Source organism: Drosophila elegans, unplaced genomic scaffold (genome assembly GCF_018152505.1).
Source record: "Drosophila elegans isolate 14027-0461.03 unplaced genomic scaffold, ASM1815250v1 contig_208, whole genome shotgun sequence".
In the NCBI taxonomy this organism is placed as follows: Eukaryota; Metazoa; Arthropoda; class Insecta; order Diptera; family Drosophilidae; genus Drosophila; species Drosophila elegans.
In genome coordinates, this window is record NW_024545578.1 from 24410816 (window position 1) to 24432170 (window position 21355).

Genomic DNA, 21355 nt, shown 5'->3' on the forward strand with positions numbered 1-21355 from the left:
TTGTTCGAATATTGTTGTTTCTAAGAATAAATAATTATTGGAAAAGCTGCAAGGCTAGATAAACTTCAGCTTGTCGAAGCTTAAATTAATTTGTATTAATTAGTAAAAAATATAAGAGTTTTGTCTAACTTTTCCCCCAACCAGGAAATTCTGAGAACTCCCACAACTTTTAATTGATATGTAGGTATCTGTGTTCTTGGATGGTGAAGTAGTAATCACTTGGTAATCGAAATTCCCCGGAATCTTTAGTTAGGAACTTAGATGCCAGCCCAGTTTGGCTCAGCTCTAACCCCTCTTCCGAGAAAGCCCCTGGCACGCACACACCCACGCAGGAACACTACGAGCGCAGCGCGACTTGCACTTTGCCACGGCTCAGTGGAGTTTACGGGGGCCTCGAGTGAGGGGGAGGGGGGGGTTTTGGATGCTCTGCGCTGCTCCATGTTGTTCAGCGCCGGCTGACTTGACTTGCCTTGGCTTTCGTGTTGTTGGTGGGAAATGCTGGATAATTGGCGTAAATAGCAAAACAGCAAATTGCCATTAACTATTGGAAAAATGTTCGCATCGCTTGCCCTGACTTTGGCTCCGGGGCGGCGACGCGGGGGCTGCAGAGGGGGCGTGGCTCTGCTGTTGATGGCGTTTGTGTTGCGTAGGTGTCGGTGATTACGCGAAATGCAATTAAAAATATTTAAGCTGCATGCACGGCAACAGCAGCTATAACAACAGCAACGCCCGAGCATAAATAATGTCGAACCGTTTATTAAAGCGCTCGTGTGAGCTTAAATGAGCCAGCAGCCTTAAATCTTCCTTTTTGCTGCATTCCCTGTGGTCTGATCTCTGCTGATTTTAAAGGTCTTTTCCCCCATGTGCAACACGAGCAGCTTAACGCGATGCTTATTATGATGTTGCCGCAGCTCGTAGAGTGTGAATTAAATCCTCCTCTCCTTTCGCCCTTTTTTGCGCACTCAATGCGATGGCTATTAATTAACAAGGGATAGCGATTGTTTGCATTTTTACACATGCCAAGCACGCAGATTAATAAAGTGATACAAAAGATACAAAAAAGGCAGGGCAAGAGGGATGCTTTGGTGTGGATGACAGAAAAAAAAAAAATACGGAAAAAGGAAGGTCTCCCGTAAAGCCCTTTGCTTGTTATTTTAGTTGGTATAAAGTTTGCTTAAATTTGTATTTTTTGTTAATTAAAATCGTGTACTAATCTCTACTCGCTTACGGGCTTATTTTTCATCCGTGCGGAAGGAGTGCGGCTTATCTTCTGCTTATATATTCTATAAATTCATTTTAAATTCCACAAAATTGTATATATTTTTGGGATGACGTGGGTATTATTGTGATTATGTTATTAATTCACTTATTGTTGTTCAGCAGTCGGTTATTAATTAAAAATAATAATAAATTTGGCAAGATTTCCATTGACAAAGACAATAGAATGTGTGCCAGCAAATATTTGATTAAGTGCCACTAATTACAAAGTCTAATTTGTGGCCAAACCGGTGAAAATTAAATCTTTTATGCAAACAACCTTCCAGCACCACAGACTTGGCATAGTTTAGCATAATTTGATTTACTTTATTTTCCAGAATGCTAAACAAACTGGCAGAAGAGCGAGTTGGAAGGTAAAAACATTGCATAATTTGCGGCGTCGCCTCGACAGACCGTAAGCGCATTTCAAGCCGAAGGACTCCCGCCCCAGGACATGGATTTGAATCGGGCTATGGCTCAGTCTCAGGTTCGGGCTCTTGATGGTTATTATGTTAATTTACATGTCTGATGGCCGTAAAGCTGCGCACGACTGCGCGCCCCCTCCGCCCCACCTCATGTGGGGGCGTGGCAGGTGCGACTAATGCATAAATTCTCTATAAACATATAGATTGTGCAGAGAAACAGCACAACACACATAAGTAAGTCCCGCACAAAGTATGCAAAGTTATGGCAGGCCTATGCGCCATGTCAGAGCTTTGAGTCGGCCCGAACCCCCGGCTTCCCCTCCACCTCCCCTGCTGCGAAATGCATGAGCAGCCGCGCGTGCTTTATATGCCAAACCAAAATGAGTTTCTCGCATGCCTGCCTAACGCTCTCTAATGGAAAGCCGAGCTGGATTCGTGAGCAGATCCCCCGATCGTGAGTGGTTCGTGACGGTAAGACTAGAGAAAGAATTGATAACTTGTAATACATAAGACAATTTTAATAGCAACAATTACAAAAATTGCTAAACTTTTTGTTTAAACAAAACTATCTTAAAATATTTCATACTTTTTGATTTGTAATTATATAAACATGTATTCAGTTGCAACTTAAAACGTCAAACAATTGTTAAAGTTTCTCCATCAATCAATTTGATTTTTATCTTAGTCCATACAATCAGTTAATGCAATTCAAATCTAGCCTTCTGTTTAAAAATATAAGTACGAGATTCTTTTATATAGTATTGAATTAATACCTATACGTAAACTGAGCTATCAGTTTTTTTTTGGGTGTACGACAAATCATTAATCATCAGGTCTAGGAATCTTTAAACTGTGGTCAAGCTAAAAATACACATTTTAATTTATTTTGAATTTTAAACTTTTGGGTATTAAGGGGTTGTATACAGTTGGGATTTTCAAAAATTCAATTTTTTAATATTTTATTTTCTTAATGTAAATATATTTTAGAATGCACGCAGAAAATTTCATATCGTTCCGGTAATTATTTTCGAAGTTACACGCAAATTTTATAAGGCGTTTCAGAGTGCTCAAAAGTGCAAGTTCAAGCTAACGAGTTTTTCTCAAAATGGTGTTTTCAAAGTCGGTGACCAACATTACTAGAAAACGGCTAGGCCAATAAGTCTTAAACTTAAACAAGTGCTTCCAAAATGTTTTTTTACTTATTAATTGAAGTTTTTTTTGTTTAAAAATACCGACATGTTCTCAACATTTTTTTCTTGTTCCTTCAATTAAGTACTATTTTTGGCAATACTTTACCGAAATCTGTTTTCTTTTTTTAATTTAGTGAATCCAGTCGAAAGATGAGATGGTCACCACAAAACGACTTTTTTGAGAGGAGCACCCGGAGATTAGCTGTATCTCCTTTCCAAATATATATTCTTTCCAATACTTAGTTTTAAAATTCAGTTGCATTATAACATAATATGTGTACAAAATATCATATAAATAAATTGTAAAGTTTTCTCAAAAAAATTCTTAAAACTTCGTTTTTTTCTGTCCTTTTTATCTTTAAGGCTTCTTTCTTTTTAAATCAACCATATGCTTGATACACACTTTTAAGCAGTGGTCAAAATAGAAATCCTTACTAAAAAATATTTTGTAAAATTAACAAAAGTAATATCTTCTTTTTGGGTGCCTGGTTTCACGAACTCACCTCGAATTAAACCACAAATGCAGCTGCAAAGATATAGTTCCCGGGAGAAGGCAACCCTTCGGGGGCAAGTGGTGGTGATGAGTTGGGGGCACCCCATAATTGAGCTAAAATAGTTTGCATAAAAATGCAAATTGTCACATATCCTGCACTTTTCCATTTAGCTCCGAACATATCCAGCCAGCTCCTCCTGCCGGCAACAGTGGCAGCAAATTGTTAGGGGCCTTATCCTGCCAGCGAATCTAACTGCCAGCAAATGAATGAGAGGCCCGGTAAATGTTGGCCAATTTGTGTTAGCTGCCTATTTGAATGCGGGAAAAACGTTTGCGATTGTTTCTGTAGCTGCTGAAGCGGTTTGCAGGCAAATATTGCATTAATTGAAACGCAGCCAAGCGGAGATGGAAGCCTTTGTGACCGCGTATGTGAAAGAATAACTGAGGGGCCAACTAAAAAAGGAAACACACGCAGGCCCGAAAGCAACATTTATTATCCTTATGTCAAAACTAAATTAAGAGTCCTTTGATAATCTCGAATTGCACACCAGAATAATTCACACAAACACGACAGCAATGTCATATGTCTGCATATTTCACTCGTCTTTTCTAGCCACAATCCAATAACACATGGCAGAAGATAAAATTGAGTTAAGAAAATATTTTCGCATATTAAACAAGTGTCAAAGCAGCCCAGAGTGCCAAGTAAAGTTTGTCAGAGACACGGATTTAATGAGATAAATTTTTGATTTAGCCGTTTTTGCAGCACTGGAGGACTGAAGGAAAGAATACACCGCAGGCAGGAAAACTATTTTCATTTTTATGAGATTTTATCTTATTTAATTTAAGCATACTTTTTGTCCTCCCCCTTTGCCTCACCCCATGCCCTCCGGCTGTCAGCGGCAGCTTTGTCCTTTGCCGTTGCGCGCTGCAAACAATTTAAGGACAAAAGTTGGCCCAAGTATTAAAACTTTTCTAGTTACTTGTTAGTTAAATAATAATGCGTAAAAGGAATTTCGAATGCAGCAGCTCTGGCAACGGCAACTGCAACTGCAATTAAATGGAGACCGCACCTGCAGTCGAATTAGCCACCATCAAAGGAAAACAAAGGCGAACAGGGATGCAGTGCCGAAAGCGTTTTTGTTTAAGCCAACTGCACCAACGGAGCTAAACAGGAGCGACCGCAAATCGGGCAAACTTTCCTCGGACCACATAAACCCAATTGGCAAGCTTGAACGTGAACCGCTTTCTGAGCTCAGACAGTTCCAAATTTGAAGCGATTTCTCGCCCAGTCTCCGTCGAAATTCATATGGCGCCATCCGAACAAAGCCCCCCAACGACCCTTCGTCTGTGTTGTAATACGCAGGCAGTGTCTTTGGGTTTTTGTGTCCGGACCGTCTGGTCCTGGGTGCCTTTTCCATTCGACTTTTGGCCCGGGGCCATAGACGAACATGCTGAGGATTTCTATACATTTTTTCTTTGTACCGAGAATTTACGACTTAGACATGTTAATATGTGCGGATCATATATAGCGCATTAGTTGTGATTTATGTAAACTTATTTAAGCTCAACAATCAGATAAATCCCGAAACTTTATGCGTAGATTAAGTTCACTCTCGTGGGTGTGCAGAGATGAAAATGCTTTTGTAACGTATTAATAATTCCGAAAGTTTGCAATGAAATGATTGGACTTAGTCAGAGCTTAAGTAAAATACTTCAGGCATTAATTTCAATTAAATTTCGGTGTTAAGCTGCGCTGAAAGGTCTTTTAAGGGAACTTTCGATAGTCTAAACTTAAAATCCCTTTTAAGCTGCCAAAATTATTGGGCCAAAACTATTATTTTATATTCAACAAATTATCCGGGGTATTAACTCTGAGTTAGCCAAGTGTTTCCTGGCATGCGAGCTGGCCTTATTTTTAAGGTTCACCCACAACACAACACAGCACAAAAAATGCGCACCATATACCACTAATTAAGTAGAATGGCGAAAAGGGAAACCAAATTGATGTGGTCATCATCAACTTTTATGGTGCTTCGTTTTAGCGAAAATTCTTTAAAAAAAAAGGACAGCAATTTGATGAGAACTTATTCATATGCAGGAAATTTGTGGCACATACTATATACTGGCGGTTCTTTATGAGTTGAGATTTGGTGAAGAGGACAGAGGTCGTTGATATGCCAACAAACTGTCACTCGCAAATGTGCTGAGGAGGGAGAGGGTATGTGGCACATGCCAATGACGACTCTTGGCCCCGGACATGCCACGGAAGTTCCTTTCACCCGCACACACCCACACACACACACGCAAACACATAAGGGCACACACTGGCAGAGCGACCTTCGGGCGCTTGGTCAACTTCCGCCTCAAGGCAACCGGAAGTGTGCCAAACAGTCGCCGTTGAATGCTGTCGACCAGCGAAAGGGGAAAGGAGGACACTTTCCCCCGCTGTGTCACCTGATCAAAGTTATTCCACCGACAGTGCTAACTTTAACACACAGCCTGACAAATGCAGACACAGTAGGGAATGTCGGGCTGCTAAAACGCCTCGAACAGACAAGTCCTTAGAGAAGTCATAGTAGAGAATTTATGGGCTTAAAATCCAGGTTTGACACTTTGAATACCTAAATGCTAGCTAATGCCTTAACCAGTGAAAAAAATTGTTGAATACATTAAAAACAAGAAAGGAAGCAAACTCCGGCAAGCCGAAGTTCATATACCGTTGCAGCTATTGCAAAAATTAAATATTCTTTTAAACATTACAAATTATAATTTAATGGCTTATATGCTTAAAAACATTGTTGTTATGATGATTTGCAGCTCAATTATTCAATAGTTCCTGTGGCAGCTATATGACATCGTTGTTTCGATTCTAATAATATTAAAAGCGTAATTCTGAACTGACAAATTATTAATAAGTCAAAAAGAATTAAAAAAAAAAATGACATAACAGAAAAGTTAAATTAAAAAAAAAAAATAAAATTTTATATTTTTATTGTTTCCATGGGAGTTTCATGTTAAAGTCGTCCGATTTTGATGAAATTTTAACCATAATTCTGAAATATTTAACCATTACTATGTCGAAGATCGAAAAAATAAAATTAAAAGACAGCAAAGTTATAATAATCTTTTATTTATTTTTACGATTGTTCCTATGTTCCGACTTATGTACTACCTGCAATAGAAAGACAACTTTTGGGAGGTTTCATGCAAATGGCTTTAAAACTAAGAGACTAGTTTGCGTAAAAACGGACGGGCGGACAGACGGACATGGCTAGACTCTCGACTCTCCTAGTGATGCTGATCAAGAATATATATACATTATAGGGAAATGTCTCCTTAACTTCGTTGCAAGCTTCTGACTGAAATTATAATACCATCTGAAGGGTATAAAGATTATAACGCATTTAATACACCATTGGCTAATTTTTGTTCAACTATTTCCGAGAAAGCATTAGTAAAACTTTAAATTCTACGCACCCTTACATTTATACTGTAAAGTTATCTTTGGGGCCTTGGACTGCCCTTTTCCAGGTGTTTTCCCAAAGATTTCATTGAGTCAATTAAGAGCTTAGGTTTGTGGGCCCTCCTCAGCCCTGCCATCATCCTGCTATATGGCCGCTTTCATCACAAATTCAGCTTAAGCTGCAGCCTCTGCCACTTTAGCCTCCGACAAAACGAAAATTTGCAGTTCGCTTCCCATAACTCACACGGTTTAGGTTATTAGCGTAATGCAGCCCAGACGACTGTCGCACAAGGAGTCAAGATGGCGGGCGGAAATGAGGGAGGATTCCAGAGATTGCCATGTGCATAAACCGCAACGTATGCGAGCAGTGAGGAGCGGGGAACGAGGAGCACATAACCCTGACAAATGGGACTCGGTTCCTGGACAGGTTCAGCAGCCAAGTGTCTGGGCTTGCATTTGAAATTTATAATGCGGCCATAACTAAAGTCGGGCGAGCCACACCTCGCACCCTGTAGATTTGCCACCGAAACTGCCATTATGAGATGCTCAGCGAACTGTGGTGAGAAGAACTATTTTCAAATTATATTACGCCCTCGGGCTGAGGCATCAGAGCTGAAATAAACTTTAGACTGAATTACCTCGCACATCGGCAATAACTCAACCCATTCAATTCAAATAGACGGAGCAGCTGTGGAGGAGCCGAGCAAAGCACTTCATAGCTTGTTTATGAAAACCAAAAGCTCGTAACAAATAAATATCTTCAGCGTGCAACATAAAATCGTATTTACGATCCGGAAATAAACGGAAAATTGTCGCACAATATTTGTTTGAGCAAAAGAGATAATCGAATAGGGCTAAACCTCAGTTTACCAAGGGGTCGGGATCAAACGGAGATGACTGGACATTCGGGATTCGTTGGGTGTCATTTCCAATAAGTCGGAACCGTTTTCAAGTGTGAAAGAGGTTTGGATATGGATTTGGATTCAGAGCGTGGCAGATGACGATAATGTGCGATAAAAACGCTCCATAAAATGCAAAAAGATGAAGAAAAAGGCACAGAAAAGTAAATGAAAATGGGCAGAGAGCAAAACTTTTACAAGCTCGACTAAATTTGTTTGTCGTGCTAAATATTTAACTGTTTGCCATGAACTTCGGAACTGTTTGACATTAGCTAAATAAAAATGATAAAATTAATGTCAATTACAAATGCGAGTTTGGTTCTTACGTCAATTTGAATTCGTCTTGAAATCTTGCAATCAGAAATATTTATATTTAATTTGTATATTTAATAGAGTTAAAAAAACATCTTCTTCGTCAAACGTTTATTTATAATAATTTTATGCATTCTTGATTATTAAAGGAAATGCGGATCCATTTTGGAATCTTGCCTAGATGACATTAGATTATTAAATTAAGAAAGCATCCCGAAAAACATTTTGCGTATAAATATTCATGAATGGGGAGCCGGTCGTAAAGCGAAGACAATTTGCATATGTATGCATTGAAGGGGAAGTGTTTCAGGACTTTTCAGTGGGGGTTGCAGCGTAAAAGCAGGGGACTGAGTGCGCACATAAAAAGCAAACTGGGATCGGGGAGGAAAGTCAAGCACCTAGCTCATATTACGACATCCTACGCATCAAATGACACGTTTTAACACCAGAACAGATGCACAGAACAAAGCAGCCAGGGTCATACACCATAACCATGGCAACACCAGAAGCAGCAAATATGCATCCCACCATTGTGCGATGCAGTTAGGAAAAATATTTGTGGTTGGGTAGACTGGATCAATAGCTTCCATTCCCTTAAAGATTTTTAACAGGTTTCACCCTCATTTGCTAGTGACTCAACAATATAATATATATTTAGGCAGTAATTGCTGAAGAAATCATCAAGATAGCTTTTTCCAATCCGAAGTTATTAAATACAGCATAAGTGCTCTTTTTCAAGAAAGTGGCAAAAATTGCCTTTTTGAACCCCTGTCGTAAAACTTCAAAAGTCTTAAAACCGGCCCAAAAGTATTTTTTTTTTTTTGCTGTTTTCAACCCAAAAAGCCAAAAAGTTCCATAAAAATCTGACCTTTTAGTTTTAGGTGGCCAGCATGGCATTTTTTTAACAATTTATATTTATATTTTATATATTTTAATTAATGTGGAAAATATATTAGATTTAAAATAGGTTCTATTTGAATAAATATATTTTATTTGAGGTAAATATGTCTTAAGTTTAAATTAAAAATCCGAAAATAGTCAAATGAAAAATTAAACAATTTTGTAATACATTCATATTTTATACCTTAAAACCGCAAGGGATGAAAATCAAAGGGAAAATACTTAAATTAAACAGAACTTTATTTTTACCGGTGTACCTGCATTAAAATTACAACTTTAAGGAAAGTTTCATTTGGTTATTTTTAAAACTGAGATACTAGTTTGCCTAGAAACGGACAACTCTCCTAGTAATGCTGATGGAGAATATATATACTTTATAGGGTCGAGAAAGTCTCCTTCACTGAGTTGCAAACTTCTGACTGTAATTCATGGGTATAAATATTTATTGAACTTTCCAATGTTTTTTTTGCTACATTCAAGTTTTATCATTTATTCCTTAATGAAATATTTTACAAAATAAATTATATTTAATTTAATTATATTTATTTTTATTGTTTGTGTTTTCTTTAAGTTAAAACAAATTTGAAAGTTGTCAGCGATACGCGTTCGCGTTTTTCATCAAGTGCTCTAGATACGTGCTGGTACCTTTGAGTTCCTGGAACTGTCTTAACGGGAATTTATCTTATTGACATATTATGCTGCTTGTATGGATATAAAAATATTATAACTAAATAACATTTTAGTTATTTCAATGTGCTTGTTTTCACAGTTTACCCTACATGATAGAGCCATGCATGCATATAATTTTTGTTACCGTAGTGTATAGGTAATTCATATCAAAATACAGTTTTTCCCGGTGTAATTCGCTGCTGCGTCTACAGCTCTTCCAGAGCCATTTTCAAGACGCTGATGAGCGAGGAAAGAGGAGGCTAGATGCCGCCGCGAGTGCACATGGACTATAAACCGCATTTTTACGTGCCATGCGAACGGAGAACGATGGCATCTAAAAGCGTAGCTAAATGGTAAACTCTTTAAGCCGTTGCATAGGAGCAGGCGGTTGGCCAACATAGAGTTTTCAAGACAGCAACTGCCAATGCAAGTGGCCAAGACAAACATGGAATTACTTCGCAATATCTCTGAAATTAAGAAACCGTTTTACAGCTCCTTTCTAAGCGTAATTGCCTTACTAGCATTTGGGTCGAGCGAAGTGAGCGAAGTGCAAAATGGAACGGTATCAGAGTTTCCAAAGGATAGAGCTCTGGAGACAGGCATCAGTAGTCAAGTGTGAGCCAGCGGAGTTGCAAAAGTTGAAAAAAACATGACGAAAAAGTTAGACCTTTTTATAAATGCCTTAAGCAATTTATCAAATAAGCCTTGCATTTTTATCCTTACACGAAAATGGTAAATTTTCTCACCTAAAACACATACTCAACTCTGCATAGACAACAGTTAGCTTCTTTTTCATCAAACTCTTTAACTATTCGTGTGTCTTGAATTTTTACACCCTACACTTTACTTTTCTCCCTCCTCACTAAAACCCATTATTTCACACCCTTCCAGTCCGATTCAAACTAAAACTCAACTCTATCCGATCCCATTTCCATTTCATGGACGACGGCAACATATTTCAGGTCTTCTCATCACACATCCCTCGGAGGGACAGGCGTTGAAAATCTGCCCAATTCGTTTGCTTTGATTACCAGAACCAGAAACACCTCCCAAGCCACAAACACCAACATTTAGCTAACTATTTTTTACACACTCCCGAGCTCCAAACTTCCCTGCCCTTCGCTGCCCAATTCCATACCTCGCCACATTGCTCCTCTTTTTTGCCAGTCACTTTTAAATTAAGCAATTTGAAATGTTGACCAGGGGGAATCTTTCCCGTCCTTTTCCCTGCTTCCACATCCCTTGCGGACCGCAAAATGTTGGCCCACAACTTGTGTAGAGTGTCACGGGTTGTAATCGCCCGTTGTAGGTGGTTGTAACTTGGTTGGCGGCAGAAGCAGAAGCAGAAGCAGAACCACCGGAGAACCAGTTGCAACAGCAGTAAAGATAGTGCCGCAACATACGGAGGAGCCAGGAGGAGGGGGAACGGACCGTGTCGAAGGATGAGTCGATGGCCAACTAACTACAATTTTTTGATTGCCCGTGTTTTGTAAGCGCGCTGGCCATTTGCTTTACATACTACTTCAACAGCGTCCCTTGTATCCGTCCCCTTCCCCCTTCGGAAGTCGAGCAGCTTTGGTCAGCTCACCACTGGCACAGCCATTTTAATTTCACTTTACGGTTTCCAAACACGAAATCCTTTTTGCCACTAGGTGTGCAGCCAGGACTCGTTTTTCGTTTTTTATCGTCCTGCCCGTGAGAAGGTATGTTTGTCTGGGTCTCCTGTTTGTGGGGTATTAAAAAGTGAAATGGTGCAATCGGAAGTACTAACCCGACAGCGAAGCATGCCAGTCATGTGTGCGGTGGGTTCAGGAGCGTGGAAGGCAGCTCCTCCGAGCTTTGAACTGGCAAAGGGAGGCATGTCAGAGATTCGCCAAGATTGGGCTCGCACCGAGTTTTGGCCAGGGTCGATTAGGTACAGCTTGGGTTACGCTCAACGCGGCGTACGCATATCTAATCCGGCTGAGATTGCACCTGCGGTGTGTCAGGTATCTGTTTTACCCAAATTATTTAATCGGTTAACGACGCTTTTCCCCCCATTATGTTTATGGGAAATTAAATAGGCAATCACAAACAGCCAAGCGGAAAGGCAGAAGTCCCACATGAAAGAAACGCCAACGGCAGGAGGAAGGCAAATAAAATAAATAAACTGTGAAGGCAATCCCAATTGAAAGCGACAATATTGTTTTTAATGATTTTTATGGCCCAGACGCAGCGTCGGAGTCTTTCCGGGGAGAAAAATCTTTTTATTTGGCTTTTTTGCTGCCGAAGGAAGCAAAAAGCGAGAAAAACAAGCGAAGAGAAAGGAAAATAGCACAAAGCATATGCGTGGGCGGCACCAGCACAGAGCAACAAAGGTCATGGAAAATCAACAGGGAAGAGGGAAATTTCTCCCCGATTTCGTGGCCCGAATATCTTTTAAGCTAACGTATGCCAAAGATAACAATGCCGTTTAGCCCCTTAGTGCATTACCTTATTAGACTGTATTCCTCGGAAGACATTTCCGCAGCCAATTTACATTCGAATATTCGCTGAATCAGCGCGGAATCATCATCATCATCATCAGCGAGTGACCGCAGTAAAGTTTACGGGGTAAACAAGAAGTCAAAGTCTGGTGATTGAGCAGTTCAAAGTTTCTTAGCCAAAGTTGCGCTCAAGAAATCAAAGTAACTTTCTCCACTAGTGCGAACTGTTTTCTCCCCCCCTTTGGGTATACTTTTATATGTGTACTTTTTTCATCAACTGCTCTATAGTTATTGAAAACTTTTCCCGAAGCGGGGAACTTGCCAGTTTAGCAGCAACTGACCAACTGCCCGGCAAGAGGACCACTGAATAAACAAGGATGTCGGAACTAAAAAGAGTTCGGTATATTAGCAATTCGGATTCGGAAACAACGTTTTTTTTATTAAATCATAAAGAGCTGCAAATTCTTAACGCTTTTTATTGAGGTATCCGATTCCATTATCCCAACATTTTAAAGTTTAGCTTACATCTAATTTGATTAAGTGCTCATTAAATCAAGTGTTTGTTTCTTTTTATATCAGTTATATGGAGTTGCACACAGAAACCACTTCAAAAAGTGTTCAGGAGTAGGCACTAAAAACTTAACGTTGTCTTTCGAAAATAATCTGGCGAATCTGGACTTAAAATATGCTCAATCGAAATATTTTTAAGAAAACTGAGAAAAGTTATATTTTGTTCAACTACATTTTTAAATTTTATTACGAATGACAAAGGGTTCTAAGTACAATTTTAAGTATACATAACTTTCCTAGGGAATTCAAAGGCCGCCATGGTTGCTCCGTGCAATCCTTAGTCCAAGGGACAATGGCCAAGCCATGCGTGTTGCACACCCCCCGGGGCAACATCCTACCCAGAAACATTGGCAGCAAGTGCAGTGTACAAGACCACCGAACTGGAGGAAAAGTGTTGTTAAGTTAAGGTCTAGGCTAGTGGGGCGGTCAAGGTGAAGCGGTGGCCAGCTGGTGTAGTCCTGCATTCAGCACTTGCTTAATTAAAAAACTTTCGTTCTAGATTTCATTAGCCCTCCCACAGCCCTATGACTTGGAGCTGAGCTTCGAGCGGGGCTCCCGGATCGGTTTGAGTGCGGTGTGGGGTCCGATGAGCTGCTTGCTCCGCTTGAGCGTGTACTCCAGCGTCGCCTCGCTCTGGTGCCACTCGTCCGAGGCGAAGAAGACGAAGCCGGCACGCTCCGCGTGGCGGTAGGCCTGCAGCGGACCCCGGGACCCGAAGTCGTAGTGCAGCGGCCGGGGGCGGTCCAACTCGATGGAGCTAAGGATGGGGGAAAATATGCGCCAGATCTCGCACTGCTCGTCGGTGCGCATGAAGAGGGTCTGGTCGCCCTGGATGACGTTGAGCAGGGAGCCGGTGTAGCCATCGACGCCCCCGGATCCACGCCGTTCGTCCACCCGCAGATTGATCTCGCTTTCGCGCAGGCAGAGATCCTCGCCGTACCGCTTTAGGCGCACGCGCATGAAGAGCTCCTCCGTGGGCGCGGATCGCAGGACCAGTTCGTTGCGCGCGTCTGCGCTTTCGCCGTGGAAGACGTCGCAGTCCGTCGGCTTGTACTGAATGCGCACCTCCGACTTGGTGTCGTTCAGGGCCTGGCCGGCCCGCAGGATGAAGGGCACGCCGGTCCAGCGGCGGTTGTTCATGCGCAGCACCACCAGGGCGAAGGTGGGCGTGAAGGAGTCCTTCGGCACGAAGCTGTGCTCCGTGAAGCCGCACTTGGCCGGGTCCGCCTCGCGTCCATTGTTGCGGTACTGGGCCAGCACCACGTCGGCCATGGTGGGGGTTAGGATCTGGCGCAGGACCTTCAGCCGCTCGACCCGCAGGTCGTCGGCGGTGTTCGCGTACGGCTGGTCCATGGTCAGCATGGCCAGCACCTGCAACATGTGGTTGGTCATCAGGTCGCGGATGATGCCGAAGTGATTGAAGTAGTCCGCACGAGCGGCCGACACCGGCAGCTCGCTCTTCACCGAGATCATCACCGCCGCCACGTGATGGTGGTTCAGGGTCTCGGCCCACAGGTGGTTCGAGTAGCGCAGCGCGAAGAAGTTCTGCATCACCTGGCGACTGAGCAGGTGGTCCATCAGGTAGATCTGCGACTCCCGGAAGCTGTTGCACAGCGAGGTCTGGAAGGCGCGGTAGGAGACGTCGTCTCGGCCAAAGGGCTTCTCCACCACGATCCGGGTCCAGCCCGAGGAGGAGGTGCACTTGCGGCTGGCATTGAGGGTCACCTGGTCGAAGGCGATCGGCGGCAGGGCCAGGTAGAAGATGCGGTTCGCCTGCACCTGGCCGTGCTTCGCCTCCTGGCGAGCCATTGCCTCGCTGAGGGCCACATAGTGCTCCGGCCTGTCGTACTCGCCCTGCACACAGTGCACGTTCGTCCAGAAGAGGTTGTACTTCTTCGGGTCCCTGCCCCTGTCCAGGTCCATGTAGGGCAGCACCTGCAGCCGCAGGGTCTTCGTCTGCAGGTGGCTCCGGCAGAAGGTGAATATCTTGAAGCCCTGCGGCAAACGATGCTCCCGGTAGAGGGCCCAGAGCGCTGGAAACACCTTCTGCTTGGCCAGACCACCGGAGGCTCCGAACACGACGAAGGAGTAGGCCATCTCGTTGTGAGGGTCGATAGGAAGCATTGTGCAGAATTTAATTGAAATTTAATTTTGAGGATCGAAATGAAGAAGGTATAGATACAAATTTAGCCAAAAGTATTTTTAGTTACAATTTTAAGTAGAGGAATGAGAGATATTGCTAGGAAATACAGACTGCTGGTAGGGGTAAGCATACCTCAATTTACAACAGATCTGCATACACAAGGTTTTAGGCAAACAAATAAGTGAACAAAACTATTTTTGTGTTAGGCAATATTATCAATCTTTCGAGGCTGGTAGAGTTGCTATATTCCGTTGTGTTTTTTTCGTTTTACAATTACACAATAAAACGATAAGAAACAGTTTAGTGTCCAGTCCGACTCTCGATTCTAAAATTCGAATGCCCATACTTTTTTCATTCATAAATAAAGATGTTGAAACCATCGGACTATAATATCATTTACTTCGTTGAACTGCAAAATATTTCGAATAACTAGAAGAAATTTTTTTTAATCTGCCGTGGGATTGATTGTTCATATACACAGGGTGAAGCACAAAAAAATTGCGTTTTGTAATCGCTATAAAAAACAACGAGATGATAATTTAAATGTTTTGTCGTTATTAATTTTCCCCAACATTGCAACTTGTTTGTTAAAGACCAAAAGGACCGTCCGATCGAACCCATTTTTCAACAAAACAAAAAAATCAAATTTTGTGACGAAAAATGGTATTACCCTCAGTCCCAAAATTTAGGTAATCTGAAAAGCTTTAAGGACTCGAAATTAAAAAGAATTTGCCAATCGCGTAAACAGCCCTAAAAAATAGCTTTGTAACGATATAGTGAAAAAAATTAAACTAAACTTAATTAAATTAAACGGGTTTTTCAAAATTTTGGAAACGATTTGGTGCATAAAAACTATCATTCTTGATTGATGCCCCCGAATTTTGACTTTATTGCCAATGAATTGAATATTAATTACAGGAAAGCCGGCTTATCCAGCTGTTCATCCGTATTCTGATTTAAAGAGTCGTTTTAAATTTTCTTAAGCTATTTATTAAATTCAACGCATTATGGGTAAAACGAAAGAGTCAGCTTTTGGCTTCTTTTAATACGAAACACCTTAAAGATTTTTTGTTGAATTAAATGCCTTTCCCGGGTGCAGATAAAATGTTTTTGACAGCAGTAACAAATCTGGCAACAGGATTTTTGCTCAGCAAGCTGTCGAACCTCGACCGTAAAAGAGAAACTATTTGGAGGAAGGATTGGCTAGCAGAGCCAGCACTAAGCCTCAAGTTCTCCATAAACACATAGGATATTTTCTGCCCCCGCCTGCCATGCAATTCAAATTCAATCAACTCAAATACCCCAAGCCACCGTTTAAGCGCACGCGAGGGACCCAAGAGGAGCTGGATTGCAGTGGCATTTCCATTTCTTTGCATGACACACATGCTGTGAGTGCAGCTAATAGGAAGGGCTCCTATTGCGATTCCAGCACTCTTTACTCGAAGATGCTCCGTTGGCCGGGCTTATTCAATTTCCTCGGGGAAGAGTCGACACAGAGGTCTAGCTTTCAAACTGGAGAACCCTTTATTTGCCCATCAAAGGAAAAGTCTTTACTTGGGGTTCCATTTTCCTGCCTCAGAGGGAACTCTGTCCCTCATCCCATTTATTGGTTCGTGCAGGATCACTTAGGTTAAAGGGTTCTACGCCGGAGCTGCAGTAGTTGCGGCTGATGTCGTCGCTGCCGCTGCCGTTGTGGCACCTGTTCCGCCAGCTGGCTTCTTCTTCGGCTTTCCCATTCCCTTCACGCATTTCTTTAGCTTTGCGTTCCACTTGAGAGGGGCCTTACACTTCTTGGCTTCCGTTTCCACTGTGAAGCAGCACAGCAGCAGCGCCAGCGTCACGATGCAGATGCTTGCCAGGGAGATCTTCATAGCTCTGCGAATTCAGGTGGTCTTAGATGGGTTTTCCACGATCGCAACGTGTACATTGCCTATCCGCATACAGCCCGGTGGAACTAAACCGATTAGACGCCTGACATTTCATGGTACTTTATCGCCGAACGCCTCCAATTATCCAAATAGAATAATATCCATTTCCATTGTATTTTCTTGCAAGGGGTATACATGTTTTGTATTTAGAAAGAAAAATAATATATTTCTATACTTAACAAAAAGCCCAGCATCAAACTTACAAAAATGTCTTTAATTTCTCTATTTATTTTTAAGACTATTTTTCCCCGTTTGTAAATTATTAAAAAGACGCTTATTATAACTGTGTAACAATGAAAATATGCTTTTTTAATAGGTTTTGGTGCAAACATCTTAAAATCAAAAAATTAAGAAAAAATCCAACAATCCAAATAAAAAAAAAATTGTATAAATTAACCCGTTTGACTGATATAAAGGTTCAACAAGAAAGGAATGAAACTTCGTCAAGCCGAAATTTTATTAACCTTTGCATCTGTTGCAAAAATTAAATATTCTTTAAAACATCTAGGTTTCGAACTATACGAGTCTATGCTTAAAAACATTAAATCTATTATGGCTTTCAGCTCAAATATTCGATCATTCCTATTGCAGCAGTATGATATCGTAATCCAATTTGAATAAAATTAAAAGCGTAATTTTAAATGAATAACCCATACCTATTTCCAAAAGAAATTAAAAACACAATTGAAAACTAGAAACGTTTTTTTCATACATATATTTCTCTTAATATTCCGATTGTTTTCATGAGAATTTAAATTTGGTCAAACTTAATTCGTAATTCTGAAATAATAAACCATTAATTTAATATAATAAACCATTTAATTTAAACCCAAATTTATTAGGAAGGTAATATTAACTTAACTATATATATCAATATTAAATGTATTGTCAACATAAATCTAAGGGTAGCCAATTCAAATCAATATGAGTTTTAAGACTGAGCAAAAACGAAAAAAATCGTAGGAAATTAGGAAAACAAATAAGAACTAGAAACGCGTTGAAGAAACGTGCCGCACGAATCGAAATCAGGACTAATTCAATGCGCTTCTTGAACTTCAGGTTTCTTCCAATCTCTGACCGAGTTCATCTAGCTGCCTGTATACGTGCCTGTCAAACTCCACACAATCAATATGGACAGAGTTTTGGAGGGATTAGTTGCCAGGAGATGGGACCAAAGACGCTTGTATTGGCCAACTTGAGCAGCAATGCGTTGTTGTTGCCGCTGTTAATTGGCTTTGTTTTCGAACTAACCCCGAGCACCCTTGACATTCGCAATCCTCCTACAAAAACGTCTTACAAATGGTGGCTTCAACCGACAGTCATTCCAGTACCACCTGGCGTGTGCTTGATATATTCCCATAATCATGGTCGAGCACTGTTCAAGTGGACTCGTATTTATAACTAATTGAGGCTGAAGACATACATTTGAATACGATAAGTCCCATTTACTAGGCAGAAGTGAGTTCGTCATAAGGATTAATTGGCCAAGTGCGAGAACAGTAATAGCAGGTGAAACCATTTAGAGATTAGCTTAGAAAACTGTTGAAGTATGTTTAAAAATAATAATTTACTTGGCTTATTAATGGTCAACTCTATTGTTTTCAAAGTGGCAGTAATAAAGTTTTCTTGAAAAACTTCTGATAGCAAATGTTTATGATACCCACATGTATAAATGCTAGGGATATGCATAAATTCCTGTCATGGATAATGCCCCGACAAATGAGTTGAATCATTTTGAATACGGCACATTCCTAATGCTCTGACCTTTTCAGTGACCCAGCAAGAAGCCAGTCCATCACTCAATTTGAAGCGGCTCTTTCGGTGGCCTTCTCGCTCAGTAGGCCAACTGGCGCCTCTTGAAAGTCAATTTCAATCAGCAAACAAAGGAAATTTCTAGGCCAGAACATAAACACAAACAGAATAGTGGTCAATGATCCCAAAACAGGAAGAGCGTCGGATGGATGGTCGGGCCAAAGTGGCTGAGAATCAGATTGTGGAGGAGTCAGGCCAAGCATAAAGTTTGCCAACGATTTATGCCCTGGCTAAGCATTTTAAACACATGCATAAATCAGAAACACACAGGAACCAAGGAAGCGGAGTGAAATGTTTGGCAAACAGTTGCTTAAAGCCAAAGTTTTTCAATGACCGAAAGAACAGATCACGATGGCCGGGCTCTTCTGTCCCGATGATGAGTGACAGTTTGTGGCAAATTGAAAATGCATGGGACGGATGAGGATACGGACCTAGACACACCATTAAGCTCATAATTGCCACATGGAGATAGACCGAATCCATTGCCAGCCTGGGCACCCGGAATATGTGCCATCTGCCACGAGTTTATTGTGGTTTATTTGCTTTCATTTACTTTCACTTGGATCACATAAAATTTAATTAAATTGTTTTATTGCGTTCAGGCCAAATGGAATTCCTTGAGCCAACTGCCATCAACTTTAGCATTTCGTGTGCCGACAGGGCGCACAAAAGAGGCGAAAGGAAAGAAATCCCTGTTCGCATAATTAAAAGAAGCCGCAACTGAGGCTAAAACATTTTTGTGGCTAATCTTTTATGAGATTCCGCAGCCACAAAAGCGGATTCTTTTGGTCCGCATTCATAAAATGAATCTAGATTTGGTCGTATTGGAATATCTCCATTTGTTTGTTTTGCCATTGAGCTTAGAGCCAATGTCTTTGTAAAGAAAACGTAAATGTAGTTGGCTCATAATGGTTTACCGTTTAAAAAAATACACTTTGAAAAAACTGTTGAGAGTTACTACGATGGCAAAAAACTGAAACAGTGCCACAAAGATTGAATTATTCAGTTAGACTACGGGCTTTCAGGCTAATTGTTTAAAGGAAATTCTTGCCTTAAAGCTGCTGAAATAAACTCGAGACCCACTTTTTGGCGCCACACTCTTACAAACGGCAAATGGCACACAAAGGGGTCCAAAAATGAAAGGAACTCATTGGCATATCTACATATTTCTGGTTCAATGCATTGCCAGAACGCTCACACAAACACACCAGAGCGCAAAACCCAAGCCCCAGAATAGCAAGCAAGCAGGAAAACATCTCTGGCGATTATGCAGTGAAAAAGAGCGGCGACGGAAAAGTGGAAAGTGGAAAATGGCCTGGCAGAGCAAAGGGGAAAACGTGGAAATCCTCCGCTGGCCAGGCAAACCGAAAGTATTCCAAAGATGCCAATTCATTTGTGCCATAAACAACTACAAACACAATCGGATGGCAACAGCAATACAGCAGGCACAAGATACTGCATAGAATTCATATGCATATGTATATTGGCAAACTATCGATCCAAGCCATTGTAATTGCAACTTTTCATTTTTCACATTGAATTTTTTGTGCTCGAAGATAAATTATTATTTGTTGGGGGTTGACAGTCGTAGTGAAATGTGAAATAATTTGTGGAAATTCCACTCGGGTCAAATTAAGGAAATGGTTTCCTTTTTGGTACCATTGAACTGTAGGTATTAGACTGCATTTATTGAAACCAAAGTAGCAAATATATCTCTTGAACTACTAAGCGTTTCATTTGCATTTCGGAAGTCTTTCTGTACCATTCTGTTTTACCATATTTAACCCACAAATAAAATTATTGCCATTTTAGAGTATCATTTCTGTTTAAAAGCACAATTTTTGAAGTCTTGAATTTGAGTTGAAATTACGGATCTTGCAATGAGCATCTGTTATGTGTGTTCGGGCTGCCGTTTTTTTTTCGATGCGGAGTGAAATACAAAACTTACCTGACCCATAAACACAGACAGACATCTGTAAGTGTGTAATTGAGGTGAGTCGATGCTATGAAACCGTGCACTATGAAAAATTACCGATTCTTGTAGCATTAATTAACAGCTTAACAACAAAGTTTATGTTAAACAAAGGAGAAAAGTACCTCTTTTTAAAAATAAGTCTTTAAATAATGTTATTTGGCTACAACATAGAAATATAATTTGAATCAAATACAAAATAACTGAAAAATGTTAAATTTACCAAAAGTAAATATTTTTTTAGTAGCACTTTGCGTGAAAGCTGTCTAATAAATAAACAGTGTCGCAAACTGCTAAAATTTGTATTGTAAATATATATTAATTGTATATATATTAATTATATTAAATATAAATATCTTTTTAAAATACTAACATGACAGTAAAAAAAAAAGTGTAAAGACTCATGAGAAAGTTATAATGGGCTGAAAAAGCGGGAACTTTTTCCATAGTGCAGTGTCGTCCTGTCTGTCAAGCGGCAATCCACATGTGAATTACACACTTAAATATGCTGGCCTTGTTATGACAGACTACCAAAGCTTATGAAGAACTATCCCAACCCCTCTTCTGCACACTTGGCACTATGATTTGGCCAGGACCTTCGACACAGTTTGTCATTTACTTTTTGTCACTGTTTCCAACGGCTTCCATTTGTGAGGACGCCTGCATGCAGGATAATTCGCTTTGGCATGCAACTTCTGAAACTTTAATTGAGAACAGCAAGGTGCGGTAGTTGCGGTAGAAGGAAACCGCTCATCAGGGGACCGCATTGGATGTCTCAGAGCAACTGAGACTTAGATTATATCCGGCTAGCCGAAAGGTTGCAGCTTCGTATTAAACCAGACAACACTTCTCAT

The 21355-nt window shown here is 40.8% G+C and overlaps 2 protein-coding genes across 2 annotated transcripts; both read right to left on the reverse strand.

Annotated features, from left to right (window-relative positions):
* Nucleotides 1-12804: 12804 nt before the first annotated feature.
* Nucleotides 12805-14893, reverse strand: LOC108143145 (glucose-6-phosphate 1-dehydrogenase). The gene has a single exon (XM_017267391.1). It carries the CDS (start codon nucleotides 14768-14770, stop codon nucleotides 13169-13171), a length of 1602 nt encoding a protein of 533 aa, XP_017122880.1. The 5' UTR covers nucleotides 14771-14893; the 3' UTR covers nucleotides 12805-13168.
* A 1456-nt stretch (nucleotides 14894-16349) lies between these two features.
* LOC108143190 lies at nucleotides 16350-16695 on the reverse strand. The gene has a single exon (XM_017267440.2). It carries the CDS (start codon nucleotides 16658-16660, stop codon nucleotides 16430-16432), a length of 231 nt encoding a protein of 76 aa, XP_017122929.1. The 5' UTR covers nucleotides 16661-16695; the 3' UTR covers nucleotides 16350-16429.
* Between the last annotated feature and the right edge of the window lie 4660 nt (nucleotides 16696-21355).